This window comes from Bubalus bubalis, chromosome 6 (assembly GCF_019923935.1).
Source record: "Bubalus bubalis isolate 160015118507 breed Murrah chromosome 6, NDDB_SH_1, whole genome shotgun sequence".
Classification (NCBI taxonomy): Eukaryota; Metazoa; Chordata; class Mammalia; order Artiodactyla; family Bovidae; genus Bubalus; species Bubalus bubalis.
The window spans coordinates 114,830,224-114,855,455 of record NC_059162.1 but is presented as its reverse complement, the minus strand read 5'-3'; the positions used below and the strand labels follow the sequence as shown (position 1 = coordinate 114,855,455).

Here is a 25,232-nt window from a genome sequence, read left to right as displayed (position 1 = left end):
TGCCCTAGAGAAGGAACGGCAACCCACTCCAGTATTCTCGCCTGAAGAATCCCATGGACAGAGGAGCCTGGCGGGCTACAGTCCATGGGGTCACGAAGAGTCGGACATGACTAAGCAACTAACGCTTTCAACTCTGAGATGCAGGAGGCAAGGTAGGGAACATCCCTGTTAAGGGACTGACAGCTTGAGGCCCCCGAGAAATTACATCTTTGAAATAAATGACAATAGAAAGGGGGTGGGACAGTAGAACAAAGACCTGAGACCACGGGGATCTGCCCCGGCCTGAGACCACCACCCCATGCCACGCCACCCCATCCCCGCGGCTCACACACCTGCACGCGCTCTGCCTGACCCTCTCGGTGTGGCCCCCAAGTGCACAGTTCCCGGGGCTGCTGGGAGACACTGCCGTCGCTAAACCCTGCCTGTTCATGAAGACGCCCAATGCTGTGTCAGGGTCTAAGAGCCTAAGCAGACGACAGCCTCTGGCCCCGCCACCCAAGGGGCTGCACAGTGACAGGGAGGACAAAGCAGCCTAAGTCTTCCCAGCACCAAGCCCCTGGCCCACCTCCGTGCAGAAGGGAAGGTCATCGGAGCAGCAGCTAAGCTGGAGCCTGGGCGCCCCTGACTGATGGGGGTTCGGGCACGCTTCCCAATCTCCCCGTCCATCGCCACAGACAGCTCCACAGACCTCTCTCCACTGATAACCCATCGGTCCTTTTGATCTGCGGTTGCAGGAAGCAATGAATCAACAAAAGCAGAGAGCTCCCGACAGCCCAGCCTGGAAAACATCATGCAGGTGTGCGGCTGGTAATTGCCTTATTGTGACACAGCAAAAACAGTTTAAAAATAAGCATAATCGGCCTGGTCCTCAAATAGCAGAGTCCAGTGGCAGGAGCTCCCCAGGCAGGCAGGGGACGGGGATGGCCCGTGGCGCCCTCGTGGTCCCCAGCGCCCACGGCTCTGTCCCTTCATTGCACGATGCTGGGCTCTTCTGGACAGCCCCGCCCCTTGAAACAGACCACAGTTTCTATTTCAGCTGCGGCGACCCCAGTCCAGGCCATAACAGGCACAGGCCATCGGGCACAAGCAGGACAAAATTCCGTTTCACCGGAAACGACACAACAGACCCTCAAAGGGCCCCGGGGTGTGAGTGGTGGGAGCTGATCTTTCTTCTGAACGCGGTGTGCACCTGCAGGGCACACTGAGGACCCCGGGAGAGGCAGAAAGTTCCAGAAGTGTGTTATGGGGCAGAGGGGCTGGCGATGCGAACGGCAACTGAGCTGTGGGGCCCTCCCTGACCCCGAGACCCGGGGAATGAAAGGGACATGGCTGGGACAGGCAAAATGCACCCCCCACACCCAGGACCCCCTAAAGGCATGCTGAGACCTAACAGCTCACTCACGGACACCTCGACTGGCCACAGGCCCTGAAGACGGGGCACACTCCGGACCTGACTGTCCCAGGGCAGAGACCAGAGGAGAAATCCAGGGAACAGCCTTCTACGACAGAGCCTAAACTCCTGGGGATAGGCACTTCCCCTCAAGACAGATGCTTGGCACTGAAATCCTGCCCTCCCTCAAGTCCGCTCAGATAAACCTCTGGCTGTGTCCTGTGAAGCAAGAGGGTGTTCCTGTTTATTTTGGAAATGGAAGAATCGAAAAGCTGACAGGTCATCTGAACAAACAAGCCGCCTTTCAAAGGCTGGTCACCGTATAAGGGCTTTTACCTGCAAGTTGTATCAAGTTGCAACGGACGTGCACCAGGAACACTGAAGTCTGGAAATTCACCTGAAATGGATTGTCAGCCGGTATCTAAGGTGAAGGACCCTTCTAGGATTTACCAGGCATTATACATACAAATTATATTATCATCCCAAAGGCAGACCTGCTACAAATAAAAGTCGGGCTTCAGAGGCAGCTGGAGGTAATTTCTGGACATAAAAGGTATCGGCTAACATCTGCCACCCAGGAAGCCTAGGCGGAAAGCATGACTTGGCCTGACGGAGCCTGAGGGCTTAATCTCCTTCCCAGAGATCGATAACACTCTAAAGACTCGGAAGAAAACGAAAATGCCACAAAAATCTACGGCAGTGTGGAGAACTCATGCCTGGGGAATGCAGATCTGTTCAATACCAACTACGTGGGCTTCCCAGGTACCACAGTGGTAACGATTCTGTCTGCCAATGCAGGAGACGTAAGAGACATGGGTTCCATCCCTGGGTCGGAAAGATCCCCTAGAGGAGGAAGTGGCAACCCATTCCAGTATTCTTGCCCGGAGAATTCCATGGACAGAGGAGCCTGGCGGGCTACAATCCATGGGGTCACAGAGAGTCGGACAAGGCAGAGTGGCAGAGAACACACACACACCTGGATTCTTCAGCTGAGGATGGCACGCGCTTTCAGGGCTAGGCTCCGACATTCTCAGAGCCGGGGTCCACCCCTTCCTGGCTTCCCTGGACAGAGGCTGCTACAGCCCCCACCCAGCTGACGGTTAACCTGCAGGTCTGAGAAGCAACCCCATATGTAATAATGTCATGAGATTCATCAGGATGGAGTGGACAGGGAAAGCTTTCCTCTTAACCAGAATTCGGAAGTGGCCTTTGAATCTGCTGGTCAGTGGCTGATGTCCAAACCTCCCCCAGGGGTTGCAGGTAGGCAAGTACCCTTTGCAGGGGAGAAGGAAGGGAGCTTCAAGCCTCAGCACATGTAACTCTCAATCCCAGCTTCCTGGCCTACCGAGTAAGGTACTCATGAATTTTAAATTTTTAACTTACTTAAATACTAAATATCAAATGTATTATTTTATGATTTATAAAATGTTATATATGTGTACAACATATGAATTGTAAATAGAGTAAATATTAAATATTAACCAAAATTTAAACGTGTATTTCAGAATGATAAAAGAGGCAAATACATTCGGGAAAAAAAAAAGGTGAGTGGAACCCAAATTGTGACCTCTTTCCAAGGGGGTCATTATTTTTACCCGTTTCACCTTAAACAGAAGAAATGAATTTTTCACTGTAAAGGAAGGTAGGACTTCTCACATACACAGCACCCCACTTGCCCCGCTTCCTGGCCAGGGAATCGGCAGCTCGGGGCAGCACCCACACCCTCACGCGCGCCTCTCACCCTCACCTCCAGCCTGGAGTTCCAGGAACACAGGAAACCGAGGCACAGAGAGGCCATGGAACGCGCCAGAGGACGCACATCCAGAAACAGAAACACAGGTGCCGGGCGCCAGGAGCCCCGTCCCCGGCTGACAAGCCGCATGGGCACGAGACCAGCTTGAAAGAGTTTCACAATGAGCCTACTGGCACTCCATGAGAACACAGGGAAACCAAACTCAGCAGAGAGCCTCACAGGGTAAAACGAGCTCACCATCGGACCCTCTGCCAGACACCATGTGATGGGTCGTGGGTGGGACACAGCAGATCTCCTGGATAGTCTCATGCTGATTCATCTGTGAATGATCTACTCCGCAAGGTCCATAATACCCCACCAGAGTCCTCGGATCGTGGAAGGCAGGGTGAGGACGCAGTGCTCAGAACAGCTCTTGGAAATAAACATGTTTGGCTTGTATCAGGAAGGACATGAATCCATGTGCTGCAGATGGAGCTAACTCTTCCAGTTACATAAAGAAGGGGAGGCGGGGCGCGGAGGGGAGAAGAAGCCAGAGAAGGAAAAAAGACCACTCTGCTCTCCCCACTTGAAAAGTGAAGATACAATAGTCAACAACTTAAAAAGAAGCGGTTAAAATGAAGATCATCAGAAAACACAGGATGAAGCAGCGGAAACAAAATAAAAGGTTAATTCACACTCGTAGTGTTGAGAATGGATCTGCCCCACTTGGGCAAAGATACACGTCAGAGCAACCCCAAATCCAAGCATATCCACATATGTGATATGTTCTATTCTGGGGTCTTTTGCAAAAAAAAAAAAAAAAAAAACAAAAAAAAAAACCACACACACACACATAACAAGCATCGGAGAAGGAAATGGCAACCCACTCCAGTGTTCTTGCCTGGAGAATCCCAGGGACGGGGGAGCCTGTTGGGCTGTCATCTATGGGGTCACACAGAGTCGGACACGACTGAAGCAACTTAGCAGCAGCAGCAGCCGCAACAAGCAATTATTCTAAAGTGAAGCTGCTGGGCCACATAGTTTAGGACTCTCTTTCACACTCATTCTGACCTTCCTGAGAAGGAGAAGGGGATGACAGAGGACGAGATGGTTGGATGGCATCACTGACTCGATGGACATGAGTTTGAGCAAGCTCCAGGAGATGGTGAAGGACAGGGAAGCCTGGCGTGCTGCAGTCCATGGGGTCACAAGGAGTCAGACATGACTGAGCGACTGAACGACGACAACTGGCTTCCTGAGAATCAGTCACAGGGACTCGACTTAAATCAACGAGGCAGCTGGACTTCAGGGCAGTGAAATGACTTCTCAGGGCGCCTTGAGCCTAAGTTTGCAGCCAAGACCAAACAGATTCCACTGACTGCAGAAGCTGCACCCTCTCCATGTGGCAACGGCTCCCACAATAAACAGAACATTCTTTCCTGCCACCATCATTGTGTAACTCACATACCTGAAATCAGTTCAAGGCAAGAACACTAAGAGAAAGCAAAGAAAGAAAGAAGCATGGGCTATAGAAGAATCAGATTAAGGTGAGGCTGGGACAGCACCCACCACCTGAAGCCAGAAGGACAAAGGACATCAGGATCATGGGGGGTCTCAATGGCCCAACAGGGGCCCAGGAAGCAAAGCCAAGCCACTGGGGCAGCTGCTACCTGTGGGAGCGGCCTTTGGGGGGTGCGGGGGGTGGGAGCAGACTTCCCTCGGTCCGAGATTGCTGCTGCTGTGCCGTGCTCAGTTGTGTCCGACTCTTTTGTGATGCTTGGACTACAGTCCTCCAGCTTCTGTGTCCATGGGATTCTCCAGGCAAGAACACAGAAATGGGTTGCCATGTCCTTCTCCATGGGATCTTCCCAACCCAGGGATCAAACCCAGGTTCTCCTACATTGCTAGCAGACTTTTTACCATCTGAGCCACCAGGGAAGCCCAAGACCACCAATTCCAGGCCCCGAGACAATGAACACGGCCCCCCTTTCAACATCCCCTGACTCTGCTGCGTGTGGAAGCCTCCAATGACCGGGAACAACCAACTCCAAGTGTGAGGGCTGGCTTGTGCCTTCTGAGACCTGAGTCAACCTTTCCCTAATGCACCTCCCTCACCAGTGACTCCTGGGTCCGTGTTATGTCTGCTTCTCAAAAACTGGGAGACAAGTCTCCAGGCTCCCGGGTTTCCCTTCCAAATTAAAAATCCCCTAGTGTCTTTGAATGAACTGGGCTTCCAGAGCCTTCCGTGAACCAGGTCAGTGGAGCAGATTAGGCATCTCCTTTTAAATGCAAGGGAGGTCAGAGTCAAGTATGGTTGGGTCTCTAGCCTGGGACCTAAAATAACCAGAAGGACGAGATATCTGCGTATCCAGGAGCTATGGCTGAGCCATGGGCACCACCGAGACAGAGCCTGCCTTGCTGGGTCCACCACTCCACCAGTGACCTGGCCAGGGACTGAGGCTGCAGGAAAGCAGGTTACAAGTGTAAAATCCTGTCACACATATCTCACAGACTGACTTCTCCGTTGTTTAAAAGCCCTTGCCAATTGGAACAGGAAGGTCCCAGATGGATAAACACCCACCATCCCCCATGTCCATCCACTGACCAAGTGGCGTCTGGGTAATTCTGGTCTGAGGACAAGAGGGCAGGAACTGCATCAGAGGCTGGTGGCATTGTTTGCAGGGTCAACCCTCAAGTGTCAGCCCTTGCAATGACAGGCACAGGGGGCAAGAGGGAACACAAGATGCCCTTTGACAAGCATCTCAAACAGATGAACGTCCACGCATATGAACATGAATCCCACTGGCACCCAAACGCAGCCCACGGAATAAAGGGAGCGGCCCTACAGGTTGATTAAACAACTAAGTCAGGCAAAACCTCGCACCTGACGATCGCACCAGAAGCAGATTCGGTACTTGCGAAGAATTCTCAATAAAGAATGGGAAAAAAGGGACCCTCTTTTCCCCTTTCCCTCCCACCAGCTGAAGTGTGCCTCTTCTAATTATCTTTATTGGTCAGATAAGGAGAAGCCAAATAATTGCTTCCCAAGCCTCTGGCTGGTACACTCTGGTACTGAAGGAGTAACTGGGACTCCCATCCTCCAATCCACAAACTTCACTTCTTTTGTAAGCTTTCTGAACCTTCAGATCCAGGAGGGATGTCAGAATTGAGAAACCAAGGCCAAAAAAAAAAAAAAAAAGAAATCAAGGAGAAGAGATGAAAAAACAAAAGGTCAGGACACATCTTTGAATTAAAGCCAGGCAAACCAACAGATGTGTGCTAACACTTTTTAAACTCTACAAGCATATACAGTTTTGTCTTAAGCAAAATATTAATAACAAGAGAAAAGAGAACAAATGGGAAAGCCAAGATCGGTGGAAATGTATGAGAAACAGAATGTCTCAGACGGTAACCTACAGACGAGGAAGTATCATCGTCACACTACACTCTAATGTGAGCTGAACAAAACCTACATCGAAACGATGTTGGGCAGATGGCACTTTCTCTCAAAATGATGCAAAGACAATAATCGCCCTTCTTTGTGCTAATCTGTTGACCTTAATACCAATTCTGTTCATCACCTGGGGATATAACTGCAGCTGCACATACTTTATCTCAATTGATGCCCTAAATAAATAAAACCTCTTTTTCATTATTTTACTCACTGTGTCACCATTTTAAATGAATATAATTTTTCACATAATTACTGAAAAAGAATAACGATAGCCTAAAAGCAATTTCCCATCATAAACAACTCATGCCAAAAAAGGAAAAAAGGATAAATAAACCTCCTGGAAACCAAAACATTCTTTTTAATGTCTGACAATGGCGTTAGTCATATACATCAGGGAAACAGGAATCTTTTTTTTTTTTAAAGGAATTAATTATAGAAATCTCAACCAACTTGCTGATCAAGAATCTCCTCTTTTCTACCTGGTAAACTCCTACTGATCCTACAAGAATCAAATCATTTTATCCCTCTGGGAGGCCTTCATTCACTCCACCCCCTCTCTATGGACATCTGCTCCCTTTTTTGTGTCCTCCAGTCATTTCGTTAGTTCTTCCCACAAACACTTTTTACGTCTATGTCCCAAGTCCAGTGCTCTTCATTCTGCATGAGGAAAAGGAATGGGACACCCAGAAGGGGCTCACTGAGCATCAGACCTGGCAGGATGTTAGACCTTCTGACACACCAGGGCTAGTGTTTAGACACTACAGAATCTGCCTGCAATGAGGGAGATTCGGGTTTGATCCCTGGGTCGGGAAGATCCCCAGTAGAAGGGCATAGCAACCCACTCCAGTATTCATGCCTGGAGAATCCCATGGATGGAGGAGCTTGGTGGGCTAGAGTCCACGGGGTCGCAAAGAGTTGGACATGACTGAGTGACTAACACTTTTTCACACTTGTCGATAATCAGACCTTACTGTAACATGTTAGGGTCAGTGCTCCAGTGGAGGTCTGCTGTGCAGAGAAATACAGTCATATGTTCCCCAAAGTACCCATGAAGCTGTGGTTCACAGGATTCACCATCCTCCCCAACAGGCTACGGACCTTGGAAGTCAGGAACTGCGCCCAAGGAAGCTCCAGCTCTCTGCAGAGTACACGACAGAAACTCAAATGCCTCTTAATGCAACAGGACAAGAAAAGAGCCAAAAATACAAAGTGGTACCAGTGCTTTATAGTTGCGTCTATACTTCCAGACATTTTTAACTGTATAACCAACCAGACGGCTGCACTGGGCCCATGGTAAAACTGGAGGATTCTTCAGCAGAGGCACTTTCAAACATTCCTTTGGCTTCAGGATATTCCAAGCCAAGGTTGAGATCAAGAGAGACGCTGACAGGTGACTAGGATGAAACATGGGCTCCAACTAGAGAAAATTAACATGGCAAGACACAGCCCAAACCTCCAGCGAACACAGAGCATCTCTGGCTGCCCAGCGAGGCTCTGCGTCCCAGGTGGGCTGTTCCATCTCCAGGAAAACGAGTTGTCAACCTTATAAGTACAACAATGGGGATTTTCCTAAATGTCTACCTGTAATCATTAACTTTAAAAAAAAAAAAGTGAATTCCAAAACGTCGAGTATGTAATTAGTTCAAAATGTCTCAAACGAGAAACTTCAAGTGACACTCTCTTTAAAGCCCTGAATGTCCTTCTCAGCAACAAATCGAGTTTCAAAGTGTAGCACGGAAACATATACATCACCATACTGAAACAGATAGCCAGTGGGAATTTGCTCTCTGACACAGGGAGCTCAAATCAGGTGTTCTGTGACAACCCAGAGGGAAGGGATGGGGAGGGGGCAGGAGGGAGGTTCAAGAGGGAGGGGACAGGTGTGTATCTGTGGCTGATTCACGGCAGAAACCAACACAATACTGTAAAGCAATTATCCTCCAACTAAAAATAAATTTTAAAAAGGTACTCCAAAAACGTATCAAGTTATTTCAGTCATTTCATTGCATTGTTGCTTCACCTCTCCACTGAAGGGTTTAAAAAAAAAACCTATAAAACAGTCTCTCTGCCTACACAAATTGAATGATGCAAATCAAGAGAATCAAAAATTAAACAGCAAAGCCACTCATCAAAACGTGTTGTCAAAAATCAGTTGTAAATGACTAATTTAAAGAGCTAATCTCAGTCCGGGCTATCAATGAATCACTTTATTGCTGTAATCAATCCTCCCAGACAGCAACAGAACACGCCGAAAACACGTGTGGCCCTGGCCTGGCACTGCCCACAGCTGGTCCCAAAGAGTATCTGCCCCCTGGCCAGGCCAGCGCCAGCGAGTGACACCCTACAGCCTAATGAATCATTCATCATTTGATCTTCCTTTGTATTAAATTATACTGGTGTCAACAGACTCTGCCCCGTTACATGCGTATCAAGTAACAGGAAACCGCCCTTGATCTGACAGAAGGCCTCTCTGAAACATTCTTTGTCGCTGCTGTTGGTGTTCAGTCCTCAGTCATCTCTGATTCTTTGCAACCCCATGGACTGTAGCCTGCCGGGCTCCTCTGTCTATGGGATTCTCCAGGCAAGAATACTGGAGTGGGTTGCCATTTCTTCCTCCAGGGGATCGTCCGGACCCGGGTGTCGAACCCGCATCTCCTGTGGTTCCTGCATTGACAGGCAAGTTGTTTACCACTGAAACATTCCAGGGCTTCCTAACAGCTAGGAATCTGAGGACAACAGCCCTGGAACCCTGGGAGGCGAAGGATACACATCCCTGGGGAGAAAGGGGAAGAGCCTCCTCAATGGACAAAACCATTAGGGATTAAAAACTATGAGAAATCATCCCATAACAGTAGGAACTTTTAATCTTTAACCTTCAGTTCAGTTCAGTTGCTCAGTTGTGTCTGACTCTTTGAGGACCCCATGGACTGCAGCACGCCAGGCTTCCCTGTCCATCACCAACTCCTGGAGCTTGCTCAAACTCAAAACTCTTTAACCCTAAAGCCTTGAAGTAAGGTTATAAGAAATCCATAGCAATGTGATGTGTGAACCTGTGTGCATTCTTAAAATCAGACTCTAACCATCTTACAAAGGTACCTGGTTCAAGACTAAGCAAATTAACTCTAAGAGGCCAGTTACATAATAATCAGGTAATCTTTTAAAGTTCCTTTCCAAGAAGTCAATTCAAAAACTTAACAGCTGAGGGATTTCCTAGGCAGTCCAAGGGTTAAGACTCTGCACTTCCAATGCAGGGGGCAGGGGTCTGATCCCTGGTCAGAAATGGCATGGCCAAATTAAAAAAAATTAACAGCTGAAAGTGCAAGAAAAGGAAAACTTGCCCCCCACGACAACTCTCCTCTAAGGTCCTTTACACTCGAAAGGACGTCAAAGTTTGACACAAAGTGGCTGAGATTTAAAGCTAGTGATGCTCCTCTTCAAACACATCACATTACAGGTCTGCAACAGCTTGCCTGAAACTCTGATATCCAAACAGGTCTGAAGACGGAAGCTTGACTCACAAGTGCTTAGCAGCCTCTCGGTGACAAAGCATATTTATCACACCGAGCGCGAACATCTCCAGCTTTGCTGCCCTTTGTCAGTGTCTGATTACAGGGTGCTGCCCGACCTCACAAGCCGTGCTCTGCCACACACACCACTTGACCTTCCTGAAATCCTCATCTTCCAACTCTGGCAAACTCACCTGGCTCCGTGGTTTAAGGCGCTATGGACATTCACAGGGAAGACTGAGCCTGGGCTCCGTGGCACGGGAATGCTACCCAAGAGAATTCTGCCCAAAATTCAAAAGCTCATTTAAACAGCACCTAAATGTTGCATAACCTATGTCACAGGAAGCAAGTACGATGAAATGAGAAGAGCAAAAAGCTGTGGGGCTGTACCTTTTCCTTGGAATTAGATACAGACCTTACAAAAATCCTGAGGACACTTACGCTTCAAGCCAGTTTGCCGAAAGACAGGCGAAGGAAGTAGTTCTGTGATTACCTAGAACTGTGAAATAAGGCCCTAGAGTTCTGACTGCGTGTCCTCTAATCTAGTTCGCAAACATTCGTTTTCCCACAACTCACAAAGCTAGAGAGTTACTGTCAGATGAAAGTAATTCCACCCTGAGAAGGAAGGGCCACAGGGACAAAGCAACCAAGTGTGATTTTAGTTATTACTATATTTTATATACTGCCCTAGAGAGAGAAAAAATTCCCGATACACTTCACATCTTTACTATTCCAAACCGATTATCGATCCATTTGACCAGAAAGGAGACACCCCAACCCCAAAGCTTCTAACTTGCCTGCCCAGCCACCACGACGGAGCACTTGCCTCCCAAGTGGTGTGTGGGCCAGCTCCACGCCCCCCACCGCCTTCCCCCCCGCCGGAGGTGTACTTGTCTGCAACTCAGGCAGCTAATTACTATTTTCTACAAAGACCATGAGAACAAAGATGCAAGCCTGCTATCAGAGGAAGAGCTGCCTGCAGAGCTGAACTTCCCCCGAACACAAGTGATGGCAGAGGTAGCTTATTACAAACCAAGGGTCTCAGCTTTCAATGAGGGCAATAACTCGCGTTGTTTTTAATATTTTAAGGGCATGTGGGAAGGGATGGGAAAACGGTGGGAGTCAAATGCGGTGCCTTCTAAAAAATTTCAGGGCAGGTTAAAACAAGAGGTGTGTGCTGCAAGTTAACTACAAATAACTACAGAGACCTGCTATACCCTCATTAATCAAAAAATTCAGATTTTAACACACCACACATTTGACTGCTTGGTTCCAAACATCTTCTGTCACCTGAGGATGAACCGGAGCGGAAGGGAACATTATATCAACTGTGTTCAGTTTACCTTAAAAAGAACTTCAGTGAGGGCAGTGGTTTCTTTGTGTCGGCTGGTTTTAATATAGGGCTTGGCAGCCAGCTAACCTGTGAAGTCCACTAAGGAGGAACACTGTCTCCAGGGGTGGTGAGTTAGCAGTTGAGAACCTCTAATTAAAAATCCACACTACAGTGCTTCACCCACCTCCATCTCTACTGGCAGCAGAGTTTGATAATTAGCAGAAAGGACATTACTAACGATTTCTCAGTGGTGGAAAATGCACACGGCCAATATTCTCAGACATCGCTCACAGCCCTCCCCTGAGAAGAAGGGTGCAACAATCCAGCCATCCCCCTGCACCTGGCCTCTTCCCTTTAGGGTGCTGCCCAGGCACGCAGAGTTTTGCTGTTTCTGGATAATTCTGATTCCCGAACAAGTACCAGGTCAGTTGGTTCTTGCAAGAGACTATTACATCTGCCTCCAGAACCTTCTCTGCAAGCCCTCTGGTGGAACAGAGAACTGAGATTTCAGGATAGGTTGTGGGGCTGTGGTCTTCCTGCCTGAATGCTAGCATACATTCCCAGGAAACGGAGTCGGGGCACGGAGGCGCTCTCACTACATGACACCACTTGGCAAGGAGACCGTGGGCAGAGACCCAGCTCTGACCACTGGAGTGAACCCTCTTAACCAGCAGGGCAGTAGGTGAGCGAGCCCACACAGCAGCATGCGCAGACGGTGGCGTCTGCAGAGACCAGCTTGGGACGCGGGAGGAAGAAATTAATCAGGAGGAAGCCGCCTCTCCCGCCAGGCAGCATCACCTGCGTGGTGGCGTCAGGAGCCAAGCCGGGGTCCCTGGGGCAGCCCACAGATATCACAGGCGGCACGCGTGCAGTGCAGCCCGACCTTATGGAGAAAGAGGGCTGCGCCAGCAACTGCGGGAGAAAGACACCGCTGTGCAAGGTGATATCTCCACAGACAGGCTCACAGTGGCCTCAGTGACAGGCCCTGAGGGGCACCAGCACACGCGGCAGGGAGCAGGGACAGTCAAGAACTTCCAGACCCGCAGTACCGGAGTCCACTCCCTGCACGGCGACCTGCCGTCAGTGACCCGGGAGGGTCGGTCCCTGATCTCTCCCGACCAAGACCCGGCGTGTTCTACCAGGCAGGCCGCCTGCGGAAACCCCCACCCCACTCCGGCCCTCTCCTCCCCCGGCCGCGCTGCCCACCTCTGCGCGGGGACCCGTCGATGCTCTCCGCGCTGGACGAGTGCGCGTCGGCCGGGGCCCGCCGCAGGCTGCTGAAGTAGCCGCGCGACCGCGACGCGCCGCTCCGCGGAGAGGGCCCGCCGCCGGGCGCGCCGTCCTTGCGCGCGAAGATGCCGCTGAAGAAGCGCAGCAGCCGGTGCTCCGACGCCGTGCCGTGGCCCGCGGCCGCAGCCGCCGCCCGCGCGCGCTCCAGCCGCTGCAGGTCGCTGTTGTCCAGCGTGCGGTTCTTGCTTTTGCTGCGCTCCCAGCGCTCCAGGTCCGAGAGCGCGTCGTTCTTGCTGAGCACCTCACCCACGTCCAGAGTGTTGCGCTTCTCCGAGGCGGGCTGCCCCGAGACCGCGGGCTCCAGAGCGGCCCCGGGGTCGGCCACCTCCTCCCCGCCTGGGGCCCAGGCCAGGCTCCCGGAGCTGCTGTAGCGCCTCCCGCGGCCCAGGGCCCTACCCCGCGGCGCCTCGGGTCGGCTCCAGTGCCTGAAGCTGAGGCTGCGCCGCAGGGGCGCGGCCCGGGCCCCCTCCACGTCCGGACTACCCGGCGCGGGCAAGCCCGACCCCTCCTCCACCTCCTCCTCCATGGCCCGGGGCCTGCCGGTCCGGTCCTCGGGCTCCGGGCCGCGTGCGCAAGGCCGGAGCCGCCCGAGTTCCAGCTGCCCGGTGCTGCGGGTGCGGAAGGTGCGGAAGTCCCAGGCGCGCGGCGGCCGGCGGTCCTCCAGGTCCTCAGCGGCCGCCGCCTCCTCCACGAGCCGCCCGGGCGCGTCTGGGGAGCGCGCGGTCCGGGGCCTCCGAGTCGGACGCGTGTCCGGGCCGCCGGGGCCCGGCGCGCTCAGCTGCTCCTTTCTGACCATGGTCACGGAGATGCGGTAGACGGTCTTCCTGGGGGGCGGCCCGCGCGGCATCGCGTCCGCGGGCGGAGACGCGGGTTCGCCGCTGCCGTCCAGCAGGTACATGTCGCCTCGGGCCGCGGCCGCCCGCCAGGACTCCGCCGCATCCAGCGCGCCGCGGGCCGCCGGGCCGCGCCGGTCGGGGCCCGGTCGCCGGGCGAGGCGGGGAGGGCGGGCGTGCCCGGAGAGGGTCCACGCCCCCCGGCTCGCCGCGAGGGCGAGGGGGCGCGCTCAGGCTGCGGGAACGGTGCCCCAGGCGCCCGCCAGCCCCTGCGCCGCGCGGCCCGAGTGCGGGGGTCCGGGCCCGGGGCGCCGAGCCATGGGCTGGCGGGACCGGTGGGCGATCAGGCGCGGGGCCGGGCTCGCCGGCAGGTGCGGTCGCGGCGCGCGGGGCCCGGAGCGGGCGGCGGCGCCCGCGGCTTCATTGTCTACGGCGCGGTGCCCGCTCGAATACTCCGGCCTTGTCCGCACAGTCCTTAGCCTCCGCCACTCCCTGGGTTCGGGACGCGCGGGCAGCTGCGCGGGCCGCGGGCGAGGGGAGGCGGTTTAAAATGGAAATGCGCGCCGGGGCGGGGCGGGGCGGGCCGGGGGGGCCCGACCAGCAGGGACCGCGGGCCGCGCGCCCAGCCCGGCCGCCGAGTGCCGGGAGCGCGGCGGCGGCGGGCGCGCGGATCGGCGGTCGGGCCCAAGCGCCGGGGTGGATCGCCGCGGCGCGGACCGGAGCCTCCGGTCAGGTGGGGGGCGGGGCGCAGATGAGTAGGGGAGGGGGCGGTGAGGGCTTGTTTTGCCAAAGAAAACAAAATATGAGCCCTCTGTCACCTACTGAGGATTTTTACGAAGACCCTGTCCTCATCAAGGTGCTTTAAAGAAGTTATGACTCAAGACGCTTGTTTTATAAAACAAATATTTTAGGTACTGGTCCTAACTTTACAAAGGAGCAATAAATAATGCATTCCTAATAAGGGCCCAGGAAGGCAACATCAGGCAGGTGATGGGAGTGCGGGTCACACCAGAGCCCTCCAAACAAAGGACCCGCAATTTCACTCCTAATTAATATTTTGGAGTATTTTCCCAACGTGGAGGGAAACCTCCCGACAGGCAGGCATTTGCTGTCTGGGGTCAGAGGCAAGAAAACACAGTGAGGAAGGGGAGAGGGAAGAAGGCTGGCCTGTCCCAGCCCTGTGAACTCAGGGATCCTTTTTTGGTTTTTACACCTGTTAAGTAGGGATGGAAAAGGGAACAAACAAAAAACCCAGTACCTAAACTCTGAGCATTCTTGTGAGGACTGAATTAGCTCAGATGCATGTGCAGGCATTCTGTGTAAGCACTAAGTATTTGCCATCTTTGCCCCACCAGCTACTTCTTGGCTTTCTAGATACTGGTTCTCCGTATTATCCAACGCAGCACGATATTCAATGGACTTGATCCACGTATTAGTTCTTCGTGATGTCCTGAAGATAGATCTCTCCAGTTCGCTTGTTTAAAACTTTCAGAAAGAAAATGTCTCATCAAACTGGATGCTCTTCTACAGCCTTCTCTAGGCCTGAAAATGCCAAGACTGCAGAGAGGTGGTTTCTAGGAAAAGTGCTAGAGGCCAGGCCAGGTGTGACTGTGGGATTAGACAGCTGTTTGCAAATGCTGATTTCCCTTCTTTAGTCTCTTGAATAATTATGGGGCACCTATTGTGTTTATGGCAGGGAAGATGTTATAAAGATGAATCGGGGTCTCTTACAAAGGAGGTTATAACCTAGGAAATCTGAATTTTACCTCAGTGAAATGAGATATTTGGGCTTGATGAGATAAAAGTTAGTTAAGTTTATTTTTTAAAAGATACTTTATGGTATAGAGGATTTTAAGGGCCGTGAAAATACCTGTACCCTGAATGATAGATACGTTTCATTATATATTTGTCCAAACCCATAAAATGTGAACCTAGAGACTGTTACACAGAGTAAGTCAGAAAGAGAAAAATAAATTTTGTATATTAATGCATATGCATGGAATCTAGAAAAATGACACTGATGAACCTATCTGCAGGGCAGAAGAGAGACACAGAGAACTGACTGTGGACGCAGGTGGAGAAGGAGAGGACGGGGCGGACTGAGAGAGCGGCGCTGACATATGTGCAGGGCCAGGTGTAAACAGCCAGTGAGGAGCCGCGGCACAGCACGGGCGGCAACGCGGGGCCGAGACAGCACAGAGCGGGGGGTGGGTGGGGGGCGGACCAGGAGGGGGGACATATGTGTACCTGTGGCTGGTTCATGCGGGTGTATAGCAGAAGCCAATGCGATATTGTAAAGCAATTATCCTCCAATTAAAAATAAATTAAAAAAATTTTTTAAAAGAGTGAACCCTAATGTAAACTATCGACTTTGGGGGATGATCAAGTGTCAGTGTTGGTTCATCAGTTCTAACAAACTAACCACTCTGGTGGTGGGATGGATGGTGGGATGCTGATGTGTGGGATGGTGGGAGTGTGTGTGTGTGTGTGATGGTGGGAGTGTGTGTGTGTGTGTGTGCGTATGTGTGTGTCTGTTAGTCACACGGTCGTGTCAGACTCTTGGCGACCCCATGGACATGTGGCCCGCCAGGCATGGGGGTGGGATAAATGGGAAGTCTCTGTACCTTCTGTTCAATATTGCTAGGAACCAAAAGCTACTCTGAAAAATAAGTTTTTTAAAACGTACTTTAAAACACATTTGACCACCCTCAGAGGCTCTACCTGGACACATAATCACCACCATCATCAACTCAAGCTCCATCCCCCTGCCCCTGGCACTCGAGGATTCAGGAGTGGCGTGTCAAACACGTCCTCACTGAGAAGATGGGGGACCTCGGGCAGATCAGTCTTGTCCCCTTTGATAAGACCCACGAACCACCAACCTCTACAGCTACAGCCGGACAGGAGTCATCTACCAGAATGAGGTTTCTAGAACCCACAGGTCAGGGGAATGCAGAGGCTCAGAGAGGGTGTGTGCTTTTCTGCAAGGCTACACAGCTCATCACTGAGGGCAGAACCGGGGAACACCCTGCCCATGCCCGCTTCCACGCTTCAGGGTCACTTATTCTGTTAGCTTCCTGCTTTGTGGACATCAGAGAGAGAAATGGCAACTATTACTGAATTTGACACTGAGTGAGTGAGTGAGTGAAAGTTGCTCAGTTGTGTCCAACTCTTTGAGACCCCATGGACTACACAGTCCATGGAATTCTCCAGGCCAGAATACTGAAGTGGGTAGCCTTTCCCTTCGCCAGGGGATCTTCCCAACCCAGGGATCGAACCCAGGTCTCCTGCATTGCACGTGGATTCTTTATCAGCTGAGCCACAAGGGAAGCCCAAATTTGACACTAATTGAACACAGATGATTCACAACCTGTCATTAAGTCTTCATTTATTCATTGCTCCATCTGTTGAATTTATTCATCAAATATATATATTGAGTATCCACTGTGGCACTCTGCAGTGAGGAGGCAAGGTCTCTGATCTCCAGAATTCACAAACCCATGAAAAAGGCTGCAGATCTCAAGGCCAAGTGATGGAAGACACACAGACAGGAGGCTGACAGGCCGTAATGGACGAGCACCCGAAGAGACAGCTAAAGCCTCCAATCTTACAGCTATAAGACCTAAAGGTCCACCAGGTCTGCAAGCAGAGAAATGAAAACTCAGCAATGCAGAGAGACCTGATCTCTGTTAGGACCAGGATCCAAGACCTGAGCTTAGCCTGGGGTCTGTTCTCACCATGAAAACTTCAAAACATTGAGATGAATTTTAACATGAAATCAGCTGGCCCATAATTAAGATATAAACTACATCTCGATATCTGGGGCATTCATAAAAGCCCAATGGTGGGGGCGGGCGGCGGCCAGCATTTCTTTAGAGCGTGAGTACTGTGCAGTTGGGCTTCCCTGGTAGCTCAGCAGTAAAGAATCCAACCTGCCAAGACAGGAGATGTGGGTTTGAGCCCTGGGTCAGGGAGATCCCCCAGAGAAGGAAATGGCAACCCACTCCAGTATTCTTGCCTGGGAAATCCCACTGGACAGAGGGGCCTGGTGGGCTCAAGTCCAGGGGGTCACACAGAGACAGACTCGACTTCAGGACTAAACAACAGGCAACACTGGACTGTCAGGGTCCTTCCAGTCCCTCCGTGACTGTCTCAAATCCAGCCCGGGTTTTTCACTTTGTCATGGGAGGCCGCAGGCTGCAGAGTAGAAGGTTCCATCGGATCCACCTTAGATGACACTGAAGGAGCGCGCTGTCTCTGCTCCAGCCGGCATGGTCACTATCCTTCAGTGCTTTCAGCCTCTCCGACAGCCCCCGTTTTCCACGCAGTTATAGCGATTCCACGTGAGGCCCAACGGTCTGCACGGGAAAATCTGGGAGAATGGCTTCTCCCTACCACCCTGGATACATGGGCTCTTCCGAGGCTCAGCCAGAACCTGCCACTCCAGAATCTAAATCCTCTTTCTCACAGCCAGAGCTGCCTTTGAAAAATAAAAATAATTACACTATATGTGTTCAGGTGGGCATGGCGCTTTCATCTTCCTCTTGCTTTTTAAAGCAGCCACTCTAGGCCATTACTTCTTGAATTTTTTCCAGCCATGGAGTATATCTGTATCACCATTTGGGCTTTTTAAAAAAAGAGATTGGGGTTGATCTTACTGCCACATAAAAACTGAGCAGCAGGCAAAGCCCTGATACTGCAGAGATGCCGGTGTCAGAGAGGGAAGGACTGCAGAGGGGGGGTCCGGGAGAGGTGGCCGGCCCTATCTATGCCCCCAGCCCCCCATTCATCACCCCTGGCAGCTGACGTCGCTCTCCCAGCCCCAAGCTGATAAAGGTCCTTCGGCCACCCTCCCGTGACATTCCAGTCCCGAGCCATCTCTAGCTGCCTACAAATGAAACATCCCTGCGTGAAAATGCTATCTCGCAAGCCTTCCTAGAGCTGATCAGCCTTGTTTAAAAGGAAGCCCCTGGTAGACTGCAGAGCCATCTGCTCCACGAGCTGCCTTTCCAAATAACAGAACATGCCAGCCAGTCACCACATTTACAGCATCTTGGCATAGCCCCATCCGTGGACCACAGAAACCGCCCACCCCCCGCTGGCCTTGTCCTGGCCTCTGCACACCCACCCAGCAAGAGCTGACAAAGACCCCTCCCTGCTGTCACGGGGCCTGTGACAGGCTCTTTAATGGAAGCAGGCTGACTGACCGATACATACAGGAAGCAAAGAAAGAGATGCATGTTTTCCTGAACAATTCCCTAGCAATCTCTTTCGGCCAGAGACTCAAGTCCGATGGAGAAGAGCAGGATCTAGATCTAGGATCTGCTGCAATACTCAGCCCCTGCCACCACCCTGCTGGGACTGACCTCATCAGGGACCCCGCTGTCCCTCGTTTTCAAAACTGCAAGTCAAAGTGGGACTCGAGGGAGAGACCTTTGAGTCACAGAAGGACAAAGCTCGTGCTCAGTCCTGAGGCAAGGACATTCTGATCCAGCAGGATAAAGACCACGGGGGGCCTCCAAGCACCTTGGCAGCATCTTCCCTCAAGGACCAACAACCGTGCAGTCGCTGCCAGCCTAGTGACGGGACCACGTGGCGTGTCTGGACGCACAGACTTCCGAAGGCCTGCGCTCCACACCCCTCAGTTTTAACAGGAAGCCCCCACGGCGTAACCGCAACGGGCAAGACAACCAAGCTCCAGGCTTGAGAGTGAGGAACCAGGTCACCACTACTGAACACCACCGAGCCTGGTGTGGCCGGAGAAGAAACCGTTTTCTCAGTCCACTGCCTGTCCGCAGGCATCCTCAGCTCTGAGATTCGGGCAGTTCTGGCCACATGGAAGCCAGAGAGCTGGGTGCCCCTGCGGGTGGGCCAGGGCAGAGGAGGGTGGGAGAGCCACCCCTGCAGTGTCCCGCCAGCTAGGGTTTCTCCGGGTACCTTCCTGCAGATTCTAGATGACTGTTGATCGACAAGATGCTGGCAGTCGGCACCACGCTTGCGCAAGGGTGCTCACACTTGACTCGAAGAGGAGTTCGTGTTTGAGACGAATGGCCACCGTGACAGTCAGTGGACCAGGGGAAAGTGGTACTTGAGTTAAGAAGCAGGTGGGTAAGAGAAAGGCAGAACACTAGTATTTCTACCTGAAACACTCAAGAAAAGGTTTCCAAAAGAAAGTGGTATGTGGCTTTCCGGAGAAGGCAATGGCACCCCACTCCAGTACTCTTGCCTGGAAAATCCCATGGAAGGAGGAGCCTGGAAGGCTGCAGTCCATGGGGTCGCTGAGGTTTGGACATGACTGAGGACTTCACTTTCACTTTTCACTTTCATGCATTGGAGAAGGAAATGGCAACCCACTCCAGTGTTCTTGCCTGGAGAATCCCAGGGACAGGGGAGCCTGGTGGGCTGCCGTCTATGGGGTAGCACAGAGTCGGACACAACTGAAGTGACTTAGCAGCAGCAGCAGCAGCAGCATATGGCTTTCATCCAGAAAAGGGTGCGTCCACCACAGCGCTCTGAGCATCCTGGGCTGGTTCCTTCTTGGTGGGGCCCATCCTGTGCATCGTAGAATGTTTATTTAGCAGCATCACTGGCCTCTACCCACTAGATGCTGGTAGCAACACACACACACCCCGCCCCTGCAGTTGGCAGATACTGGCAAAAAACGTCTCCTGGGAGCACAATGCCCCAGGTGGGAAACCACAAGTCCACAGGCACAGGCCAGGCACACTCACGTGGAAAGGAGACGAGGAATCCCAGTCTTCTTGACTTTTCATTTTACCATTTTACTCATTCAACCAGTCCCACCTGCTTCTGCATGAGATCAAGAAAAGCTCTAGACAGCCTCTCTATAGAAAGAGAAGCAATTATTTCCAGCAAATCTCTCCCAAAATACAAAGAACAGCAGCAGTTACAGAGGAGGCCATCTGTGATAGACACATCATCACTTACGATTAGTTTAAATGAATAAGTATCAGGAATGTGATTAAAATGCTGGAAAGGAAAAACATGAGGTTTCACCTATCTTAATTACTTAAAATCCAAAGCAGTGTGGTATTGTGTTTAATCAGAAAATGTCTTAAGCAAGATGCTTGAAGGTTTGGACCCAGGAATGCGTTCCAGCACTGCCTAGGTGTGGAGCGAGTACCTGAGCACACATGGGATCTCCGCTCCCGCCATAAGCCCCCGCAGAGACTGTGTGTAGACTGGACGGGCCACAGATCCAGGGCGGGAGATACCTGGTCACACGGTCCCCTCCTGAACTAGCTCAGGTGACCATCATTCCATTCTTTGCAAATGGGAACCACTGTTTAAATTACAGCAAGTGAGGGCTGGAAGAGATCTTCAGTCAAAATTACAGCAAGTGAGGGCTGGAAGAGATCTTCAGTCAGTTCAGTCGCTCTGTTGTGTCTGACTCTTTGCGACCCCATAGACTGCAGCACGCCAGGCTTCCCTGTCCATCACCAACTCCCGGAGCTTACTCAAACTCATGTCCATTGAGTCGGTGATGCCATCCAACCATTTCATCCTCTGTCATCCCCTCCTCCTCCCACCTTCAATCTTTCCCAGCATCAGGGTCTTTTCAAATGAGTCAGCTCTTCACATCAGGTGGCCAAAGTATTGGAGTTTCAGCTTCAGCATCAGTCCTTCCAATGAACACCCAGGACTGATCTCCCTTAGAATAGACTGGTTGGATCTCCTTGCAGTCCAAGGAACTCTCAAGAGTTTTCTCCAACACCACAGCTCAAAAGCATCAATTCCTCGGTGCTCAGCTTTCTTTACAGTCCAACTCTCACATCCAAACCTGACTACTGGAAAAACCATAGCTTTGACTAGATGGACCTTTGACCCATTTCACAGATAAAGCAGCCGACTCCATGGTAAGCCACCTGGCTGAGGCCACAGCAGAGGAGCAGAGGGCCCTGGACACAGCTGGGACAGGAGCCCCCAGGAAAGGTCTAAAGTGAAGCGGAAACCGCAAGTCCACTTAAGCAGGCCAGTGATGAGCAGCTTTTGATTTCAGAAATATGCCGGTGTCAGGGAGGAGTTAGGTCCTCACTCTCCAATACAGCAATGTGTCAGAAACGTCTTCATGGTCTTGCTAAGTGTCAGGCAAAAGAGACTTAAGCTAGAATGAAAGCCAAGCCTATGAACTGTCACTTTATGGAAACAAATACCAACCCCTGCTGGAGTGACAACCACAGCAGCTCCCACCCACGGCCACCGTGGGGCTCCCAGCAAGGAAGCTCCCCTTTCTTCCATCCAGCCTCCAGCTCTCTGCGGCGGTTCAGCCGAGGAGTCAGAAGGATTTAATCAAGGGCGATACACAACGGTGCACCTGTCCCTTGAACAGCTGCAAAGCAGCCCTGGAATGTGTGTGGAGCAAACCCAAGCAACTCCTACAGATTACCTAACCCTCCCAGCCTGCGAGGGCAGAGGGGCTGAGCCCACCTGCTAACATCTTCCTCTGCAGGATCCCACAGGAGGGACCCCCTCATAATAACATCTGCCCGACGGGGCGGTCCTACAGACACGGCAAGCAAAACCCCAGCGAGGGTCTGTAGGGACCCTCCTAACAGCCTCTGCAGTGGAAACCAACACCAGGAACTGGCAAAGACCAGCCAACCACCTGAGCATGTGTGTGACAACGGCTGGGTGTTTTCCAAGCTGCTCTTTGGACCCAGAGACCCCCAAAGAGTCGTAAAATCCAGAACTCCTGTGAAACTAAAAGTCGAGGACACAAATAATGCCCTGGGAATTATCAGTGACAAAGCTCACCTTTATGGAGAAAAAGCCTATTTGAACAAAAGTTCTCATGACTGCAGCCCATGTGGCATCTGGCTGCAGAGATATCTGGAAATCTTTCATCTGTGCCCGGGGACCTAAAGGTTTGATATGTTTGTCTCTGAATGCTGAAAACTGCATGTTTAAGATGCATGTTTGAAGCTCAAATCCACCCCCCTGCCCCAAATCCGCAGTGGGAAACAAGTGATCAGCCTCCTGCCTTCATCAGCCAAGGTGTCACCAGCTCCCTGGTCCACAGGCTGGGAGGATAAATGCCCCACAGCGGCTGGCGACAGCAGCCACCCCTCCTCGGTAGATAACAATTTGCATAAGAGCTCTGGGGACAGGAGAGAAGTGGGCCACCAGGATCAGTTCTGACACAGTAAGAATAAAATGTCCACATCTTCGCATCTGCTCGCCACGCCCTGGTCATCGGCACCCAGCCTGCAAAGAGCAGGGGTGAGGGGGTTCCTGGAGCAGAAAGCTGAGGGGTGCAGAGGGGCACGGGGGAACACGGGGCTGCAGGTCTTGGCCCAGAAGACTCCGGCGGGCTCTCAGCTTCTTTACCTGGTTATGAAGTTGTGCGAGGCGTGTCTCCTTTAAAAACAATCACCACCCGCCCTGGAACCTTCCATGAAAAGAGATGGACCAAAGCGGGAATGATGAATAAATCAGCCGTGGGCAGGAGATCTACAGGGCCCAAAATCTTGACTGAGTCTCCCCCTCCTGTCATTTCTGGCCCCCTAGGAGTGCTGCTGGACTGTGGGCCTGCCTGGTGACAGACCAGCACAAAGCTTTCCAAAATTGGAAAAGGAGGTTCCACCCGCCAGCTCCGGGCACCACAGTGGGTGGGTCAAAGGTGGCCCGAGAAGCCTCTAAATGACAAAGTCCGATAACCACTGAAGCCACGACCAGCTGGCTCAGCGACAAGGGGGGCACAGGGCGGGGGTTTGGGTACCATGCCTGGGTCCCTCTTCCACTCCACCGCAGGGAGGCGGCCAGGAAAGTCCTCGGTCCATCCAGGGCACCCCCGCCTCTCACCCTCCAGGGGTCTCCTGTCCTTCACTGGCCTCCTGGGCCTCCTCCTACATGGCCACATGCTGAGCTAACGCCATCCTACCATCCTGGCCTCGAACATTCTCTGCCCAAAGCCTCCAGGCTGGCCGTCCTCTCCTAGAACCGCCACCCCAGTCGTTATTGCAGTACAGCCTCTCCTCCCCAGCCCTTCAAACCCCTGAATCCAGCAAAGGCTGAGAGACATCCTGCTGTCTACACCAGCCATGACCCTGCCAGCCCCCCCGTGCCTCTGAGACCCCCCCAGCCCACGCTCACCGCAACCGCCTGCCCCTGGACTGACGCGCCGCCCACAGAGTGTCCACGGGCCAGCAGCACGTGGCCCTCACCCAACCCTCCACATCTCCAAGAGGCTCTCGTTCAAGCTCAAGTACGGGGGCCCCGGGCCCAGTGCGGATGATCACACAGCGGGCAGGGCTGGGCACCACGTTCTGCAGCCCCCACTGCAGCCCTGGGCCCCCACCCGCCTCTCCGTGCCAGCGATCAGAGCTGACCGCCTCCCTGAGGATGCCTCTCAGGAAGTGTGCAGGGCAGTGGTCAGAGCAGCTGGCTCTCCAGCCTCGTGACCACACCCTTCTCTCCCCCGCTCAGAGTTGGCATGTCCATCACAATCGCCTCCTCGCCTCAGGCCAGGCCGGCCCATGAAACTGCTCAATCAACACCCGCTTAATGGGCACAGAAACAAGAGCCTATCTTCTGTTTGTCCTCAGCCTCTCCCAATATCCCCCCCAAATGAGGAGTGCCCGCTCCATCTCCAAGTATCTGCCATCCTCACCATCCTCCCTGGGTGCCCTGGGCAGGCAGGCCTGGCACACCATGCCCCCGGCTTAGCCCATTCTTAGGCAACCACCCTTTCTGCTGCAATCACAGACTTTCGGGGCACAATGCTGCCCCAGACCCCCAGAGACTCCCACCACCTGCAGAGTCAAATGCCCCTTTGGCACCTGCGCCCCAGTCCTTGGATGGCCCCCCACCTACCCCTCTGCAGCGCAGAGCGGCTGGGGTGCTGGACTCCTGAGGGGTGCAAATTCTGTGTGACTTTGGGAATGGGACCTCGGATCTCCACATCAGCCGCACTGATGCCATAAGGGGACAGTCACAGGGCAGATGTGAGGATCAGGTGTGATGCAGGTTATGAAGTCCTGGCTCCCGGGCTCGGAGCACACTTGTGGGCTGCGGCATGCAAGCCTTCATCTCAACACCTCTAACCACTTGCCAGTCCGGACAGACCAGGCCGTACAGAGCGCACACACACACTGTGCACACCCCTTCAGGGTATCAGTCACCTTCTCTGACCTGACATTTGCTACTTGCCATGGACACAACCACCTCCCCCCAGAAGACCAGGGCCGGCAGCTTTCTCTCTTCAACTCCAGCCTTGATCAGCGCTCTGCTGAAGAAATGCTGCCCAGGGGTTGACGTCATCGATCCAGGGGGCTGATTCCAGCCGAGTTGGGGGCGGGGAGAGCAGCAGGACCCCCGTTACGTCACAAACACCAGCAGAGGTCAGCTGACTCGCCGGGCCCCGCCCCCTCTCGGATGCTCGGGTTTACTCGGCCACACAGGGCCGCCCCCGCCCCTTCCCAGTGTATCTAGGAAGTCTCCAGCGGTTTAGAAAGGCGCAGAGGACAGGGTGAGTCATTTCTTCCCCTGGCCACAAGAAGCCTCAGCTGCAGCGGATCTGGGGTGGCTGCCCCCTGAGAAAAGCTGCCCCTCCCTCGGTGGAAAACAGGCTAACGCGATGAGGCGGGGGCAGTGGGGAAGAGGAGAGATTGCCCAGAGCCTGACTGCCAGTGGGAGGCGGGGGGGAGGGGGAGCGGCGGGTCCTGTCCCCAATAC

At 52.9% G+C, this 25,232-nt stretch overlaps 1 protein-coding gene across 12 annotated transcripts in view; it reads right to left on the bottom strand.

Moving 5' to 3' along the window:
• Positions 1-25,232, bottom strand: part of AGAP1 (ArfGAP with GTPase domain, ankyrin repeat and PH domain 1) — a 559,406-nt gene that overhangs the window by 387,030 nt on the left and 147,144 nt on the right. For 2 of the 12 annotated variants that reach the window (XM_025289488.2, XM_025289489.2), the window contains exon 1: positions 12,622-13,683. The exons of 5 other annotated variants lie outside the window; for them this stretch is intronic. In XM_025289488.2, the coding sequence (XP_025145273.1) occupies positions 12,622-13,603 (982 nt within the window). In that variant the 5' untranslated portion in view covers positions 13,604-13,683. Of the gene's footprint in view, positions 1-12,621; positions 13,766-25,232 lie in introns of those variants that run through there. 5 more of the 12 variants (XM_025289490.2, XM_044945329.1, XM_025289487.2 and 2 more) reach the window with 5 other exon arrangements.